Source organism: Antechinus flavipes, chromosome X (genome assembly GCF_016432865.1).
Source record: "Antechinus flavipes isolate AdamAnt ecotype Samford, QLD, Australia chromosome X, AdamAnt_v2, whole genome shotgun sequence".
Lineage (NCBI taxonomy): Eukaryota > Metazoa > Chordata > Mammalia > Dasyuromorphia > Dasyuridae > Antechinus > Antechinus flavipes.
Window position 1 is genome coordinate 82,374,760 of NC_067404.1, and position 6,579 is coordinate 82,381,338.

General features: G+C 50.4%; 1 protein-coding gene across 2 annotated transcripts in view; it reads left to right on the forward strand.

Moving 5' to 3' along the window:
* Positions 1–6,579, forward strand: part of NHSL2 (NHS like 2) — a 74,531-nt gene that overhangs the window by 67,682 nt on the left and 270 nt on the right. For both annotated transcript variants that reach the window (XM_051969215.1, XM_051969216.1), the window contains exons 6-7: positions 491–623; positions 4,180–6,579. The exon at positions 4,180–6,579 is cut by the window's right edge and continues 270 nt beyond it. In XM_051969215.1, the coding sequence (XP_051825175.1) occupies positions 491–623; positions 4,180–4,501 (455 nt within the window). In that variant the 3' untranslated portion in view covers positions 4,502–6,579. The remainder of the gene's footprint in view (positions 1–490; positions 624–4,179) is intronic.

The following is a 6,579-nucleotide window of genomic DNA, read 5'->3' on the forward strand; positions in this document are numbered from 1 at the left end:
AGAGAGGCCCTAACGGGGCCACCAGGGTCCTCGTTCGGAGGGGACGAGTCAATGAGAGATAGATACCCAAGGTTCGCTTTGGGCCCCTCTACGTTTGAACCTAGAGGGCAAAGATTGGGAAATAGACATTCATCAATGAGCACTGATGAAATACTTCCTCAAGGCTCATGGCTAAGGCCATGGAGCAAGGGCCCAAATGGTCCCTGGTGTCCAGGAATTAACCCCTAATGGGAAGAGCATCACGTCCATCCAGTGGTACATCCCAACCGCTGAGCAGGCAGAAGAAATGAGAAATGGAAGTCCTCCTCATTTGCCTCTGGCAAGGAGAGCCATCTTCTCAGTCTAGACCATGACCCAACTCCCAGGCTCTACTAGGGGAAGGCCACTTTGGCAGGGGAAGAGCAGGGCAACTCCAGAGAGTCTCTGCTACAAGACAGGAATCGGGGGAGATTGTGGGTCCATTCCCTAACTCACTTTCTCTCTACCTCAGGAAGTGGCCTGGAACAGAGCACTGAAGAAAAACGTTTTGCGAGTGACAAGACGGCAGAATCCATCGCGGAAGATGATGATGATGTGTTTGTGACATCTCGCACAACTGAGGACTTATTCACAGTCATTCACAGGTCAGAGCTCAGGGCCCCCACTTTTACTGAAAAGCACCCAGCCCAGGCCTTTGCTCCCTCAGCTGGCAGAACAACTGCCTTCTTCTCTTAAGTGTATTCCTGATGCTTTTTTTACAGTGCTCTTACTTCTCCATGACTCTTCCCCCTAAACTGACCTCCCCCTACACACACACACACACACACACACACACGATTCCCTTCTTGTACACTTACTGTGTTCAATTTGTTTTCTGCTTAGCTTCAGAAAGGAGAATCAAGGGTCATAGGTGGAAGTTCAGGCTCCACAGCAGGAAGAACTCCCTAAGGGCTAGAGCTATCCCAAAGGGCAATGGGCAGCCTCAGGGGTTAGTGAGTCCCCTCTCCTGTTAGGGTCTCTATGCAGAGGGTGGAGAACAAATGGGCAACTGGGTTGTCATGAGGATCCTTTCTCTAGTTGGACTATAGGTCATTGAAGTCACTTCCAGCTCTCATACTCTGTGATTCTGGGTTTGCCAGGATGATTTCTTCCAGTGTGGATATGGACATCCACCAATAAGGAAATCTGGCCTCTGTTTTCCCAGGGTTAAGGTACAGTGCAGAAAGGAGACTGACGGTCTATATCATCAAACATGATCGATGGGGATTCATTAAGCACCTACTATATGCTAGGTACAGTGCTAGGCAGTAGGGATATAAAGGCAATATCCAACGGGCCTCAAGAAGGTCACGTTTTCTCCGGGGTGACAGCAGGTTACAAAATGAATACAAGACAATTTGAGGGGGGAAGGCGCTAGGAGTTGGAGGGATCCAGGAAAGGCTTCATGGAGAAGGTGGCCCTTGAGTTGGCCCTATAAAATGAAAAGACAGGAGACAGGAGACGCCTCGTGGGAGGAAAAGCGAGAGAGTGCATTGGGTTAGACTGCAGACCACAGGAAGGAAAGCTAGCAAAGCACTTTGGAGCCAAGGGGTGAAAGGTCTGAAAGGCCAACCATAGAATTTGGACAATTCAATTCGCTTCAGTTCAACAGATGTTGTGCTAACATCTGTCGCTGTGCTCTTCCAGCTTAAAAGGATGGTCGAGGTGATGGGAGGAAATGGTGCCGAAGGTGACACAGCTGGTGTGAGCGGGACAGGAAATGTCCCCAAAGAGTCACTCATCAGAAAATCCAGTTGGGACCAAGAAACTAAACTATCTCAATGGAGGGGGAGCAGCGGGAGTGTTTCTATCCCCAGCTGCCTCGAGCGTAAGGGCACAATGAAATCTCCAAGCTGTCTTGTTTACAAGCTGATGTGCCCAGGGATCTCTTTGTGAGGTATGAGCCTCTTTGATTGGGTCAAGAAGTCACTGGCTGACTGGCTAAGCAAATGCGCTTCCTCTGCCCCTTTGGAGTTTTAAATGGCGGGACAAAGTTCAGCCGTGGGTGAGCAGTGGAAGTCTCCAGGTTCAGAGGTGGAGCCCGGCAGCTCCTGAGCACAGGGGCCTCCACTCCTGAATTTTTTGCAACCATTCAAAGGCCCCAGAGGCAGGTTAGCTTGTTTCGTTAGCCAATCAGCTGTTTCTTTTCTTGACCCAATCCAAGAGCTCCACATCTTGTAAAGAGATCCTAGGGTATCGGTCATCATTTAGATCTTGAAAGCTGTATAGAACCCTTGCTGCTTATATTCATTGAGATGAACAGGAGATATAACTCCCTCCCTCATATTTTGGAGACAAGAGGCTGTGATCTCTTGGTTGAAACCCCAGAAAGGGATCTCGGAGTCACCATTCACTGTACCCGTGGCCCCAAATTGCTTGCTGGGGCCCCAAAGGTCAACATCAACCTGGGCCCAGTCACTGAAAATCCATCCAGAGAAATGACTGATGGCATCTGACTACAGACTGAAGCTTCCTATTTTTCACCTTCTTTCCTTCTTTCATTTTTTTGGTTCCGGTTTTCTTCCACAAAATAACAACTATGGAAATGTTTTACATGATTGCATGTGTACAACTGGTATCAAATCTCTTACTGTCTCAGGGAGTGGGGGAAGAGGAGAGGGAGGGAAGGATAGCATTGGGTACTCAAAACTTTTAAAAAGTGAATGTTAAAAATGGCTTTTATATATAATTGGGGGGGATTTTTTTTCAAAGAAAAACAAAAAAGAAAACAGAAGTGAAAAATTCCTGGAGATAAATAGGAAGAGTAGAGATAAAAGATGTCAAAGTCATTAAAGAAAGTTGAGGCTCTTTAGGGGGTATCCCTACTCCTGGAGACTGATATTACATAGGGAAATCAGGCCTCCCCAACTTGTCTTTCGATGATGCCATCTGAGACTGGTGGGACCGAGGGGCTGGGCCCAAGGGACACTTCAGTGGTTAAAGCAGCGCCATCAAATTGGGCCATTTCAACTACCACAGGGGAAGCTGGTTCCTGCTTCCCAGCGCCACATTCTCTCCCCCAGTCTCGGGACCCTATTGATCTCTATATCTGTCTATATCTTCAATGGGGAAGACGATAAAAGAGAAAGATGGGACAGACTCACACGTGCAGTAAATCTGCTGCGGACTGGACAAGTCAATCCCTCCCCTCCAGACTTTAGTCCCTTCTTCTCACAAAGTATGGAGGCTGAACTAGAATGGATTTGAAGGTCTTGAGCAGCTGGCAAGCTCCCCCCCTCTATCCACTTTGAAGCCCCGGCCACATGTTCATTTGCCTGCCCCGTTACAACCAAGAGAGCCCCGGCGATCTGTCCAAGGTAACCAGTACAACAAATCAGGAGCCTACTTGCTCCTTGCCTTTGCCTGGCATGAGCAGGGCCCCACCCACCTGCCAGGAGTCTGCTGGTAAATGTTTAACAACCGGCTTTCCTAAAAATATATGCCCCCGGACACTTTTTACATTGAATCTACATTATTAACAATTTTTTCATCACTTTCTTAAATCTAAATTAAAAAAAAAAAAGTCAACCAGGCCTTAGGTTGCGGTACTTGCAGATTTCTGAAGTTTCCTTTTCTTATTTGGCTTCTGTGGGTCTAAACTGGCTCCAGCCCTCCAAGACACTCTCTCCTCCTCCCTGTAGTGAACATTCAGTGATGAGATGGGCTTGCCGGCTCCTTCTGGGTTTCCCATCTGGCTCCTTAGAAAGCCAGAGCAAAAGCACAAGGCCATGCCTCAGGGCTGCCACTGATGACTTAAGCTTTCCCCAGAGGCCCAGTCAGAGAACCACGTTTAATTCAACTCAATTCAGCCAGTCTTTTCTGAGTGTCCATCATGGGGCTACATACTGTGCGAGGAGCACAAAGACAGGAAAATGAAAGTGTTCCTGCCTTCAGGGAGCATACATACAGGGAAGGGTGTATGTCCGCATACAGGGTGGAGGCGGAGGGGAGCTCGCAATAGCTGGGGGGATCATGGAGGGACTCCTAAAGAAGGTAATTTGTAGGATGCCCAGGTAATGAGGGCAAGGGTTTCCGCTGGCGGGAAGAGCCCAGGAAAGGCAGAGAAGCGGAAGCTAGAATATTGTATATGGAGGATAGCCAGGAGCCCCTCGATAACCTTTTCTTCAATAACTTCTCACCAACCCTATTTCCCTTTGTTAGATCTAAGAGGAAGCTGCTTGGCTGGAAGGAGCCCGGCGAGGCCTTCGCCAGCGGCAGACTCAGTTCCCATCCGATGGCCAAGAACCCGGCTGCTCCGCCAGCCAGCGAGGCTGCCTCCACAGGCGGTTGTGGCGGCGGCGGCAATCGAACCACCAGCAGAAATGAAGATTTTAAGGCTCTACTCCAAAAGAAAGGGAGCAAGAGTAGCGTGGGCTCCCGGCCGTCAGCGGCGGAGCTGCTCAAGACCACCAATCCCCTGGCGCGCCGAGTCGTCACGGAGTTTGCCGAGGAGCAAGACAGCAGCAATGTGCCCGGTACCTAAGCAGCTCTAAGATGGCTGTGGGGATGGGAAGCCAGGAAAGACTTCTGAAAGGCAACCGTGAAAAAGATGAAAATGACCGACGGAACATTGACGGCGACCTGACATTAACTTAGAACCTGGACTATCTGGACTTTGGGGGAAATGTCTCCAGCCTTCTTCATCTTGAGCTCGGACTAGCAAAATTGTGATGAACTCCCAACATCTGCGGTCTGATTCTTCCAGTTCTGTCATTATTGACCATTGATGATCCCCTAGTGTTTCTGTCTTTTGAGCAAGGGCACAGGCCCCATGTGGGAGACTCATGGACGACCTCTTCTCCCACGAGGCTCATTTCTTGACATGGAGCTGATTTGGCGGAAGGCTCCACAGAAGAGGCTGTCCAGTCTGGCCACGAGCGGTGGGCGGCGGGGTTCCTTCCATTTCCCCATCGTGCTCTAACGCTCTCCTCGCTAGCGTGGAGATGCCAGAAGGACTGACTTCTTTGGGGCCTCCCTGTGAATCCTCCCCGCTGGAGTCGGGTTCAATAACGAAAATCGTGGATGTCGTTCCTCTCTCCTTCAATGTCCTATCTTTTTCGGATTGCTTTTCTATACGGAGATCAGGGTGATGAGACCAAACAAATCTCTATATTTTGGTTTGGGCCCAGACGGCCAACTAGGGTCGCTTCCATTTGGATCGCTTTGGAGGAACCAAGCTTGTCTGAAGTGGCGACCGTTGGTTCCTTCAAAGCGCCTCTCTAGGACGGCTCGATGCCATTTCAGACGTTGGTCCCCAGTGACAGCAAGGGACAGCTAGGATCTGTGCCGAAATCCAGTGAGCGCACTGGAAGTCCCTGCTAATGCTGCATCCGCTTTCATTTACAGAAAATTAAAAGGGTAGAGGTGGAAGGAAGGAAGTGAAAGGACGCCAACATAAATGAAGATAAGAGATACAGTCCACTTGCCCAAGACCATTCAGTTTTTATTATGATATTAAAAAAAAGATAAAGATGCTGCTCAGAAAACAAATTTTAGGGAGAGGGAATATTAAAGCAACACGATGCTGATCTAAAGGGAGCGTTCCTATTTTAGTCGAGTATTTTTGCTAATTCAGTGTTATGTGTCCTTGTTTCCAAGGGTGGTCAGCACCCTTGAGGTTCTGGTATCCTGGCCCTAAGCCCCAGTTGCCTTGCCCTAGTTCTGAACAAATAACATTTCTGGCTGGTGACGACCATATGGGGAAAAGGCAGTTGGGGCCCGTGGCTAGGGAAGAAACAAGAAGAAGACAAGGGGGAGAAGCAGCAGCTGGACAATGTTTTAGAGTGAGGCGGGTATCGCCTTCCCCATGGACAAGTGTTCAACAGAAGTACTGCAAACCCTAAATGGCCTCCCAGCAGACACAACCTTCTTCCTGCTCCGTGGCAGATGAACAGGCCACGCTACTTGTCTGATGGGATCCCCCGTGGTCGCATCACTCTGGATCCCTCCATCTATGGAGCCTCTCCTGCCACCGCACTATCACTGGATGAAGGGAAGCTCCTCGATGAGAGAGAGAAAAGCCCACTCCCTGTGACGGCCCAAAGGCCTCAGCTACACAACCGGATTGAACCCTCGATGCCGCCTTGTCCTAGGGAGGCGCCAGGCCCGCCTCTCTCGGTCCCTGACGAGGGACGGAGAGCAGAACCGATTCCGGCAGACGGAGGGCTGACTCGGTAGGCGAGGGTGCCCACCACACAGCAGGCACACACCCCCAAGTTATGTGGGGCTTGATGAGGGTGAGCCCTGTGATTCCCGACCCAATACGAAGCACCCCTAGGACACTTTGGCCATCTGAGCGGCTCTGTGTGGCCTCCAGCCTGGCAGACTCGACTCCCCCTCTCCCAGTCTCTCTAGTGGGGGTGGTTTGGCCTTTAGTAACTGGAGAAAAGCGACTGTGGGTGGTGCAGATTTGTAACGGCTTCTCTCTCTCTCCAGCCCCAAGCTCCAACTGGGGAACTGCCTCTGGCGCCAACTTGTGGGCGCTCGAGGAACACAGATATCCTGGCGTGGTTGTGGCCCTTCGTATCTTTGGCTCCCACATCCTGGGCTCAGAGCCGGGGC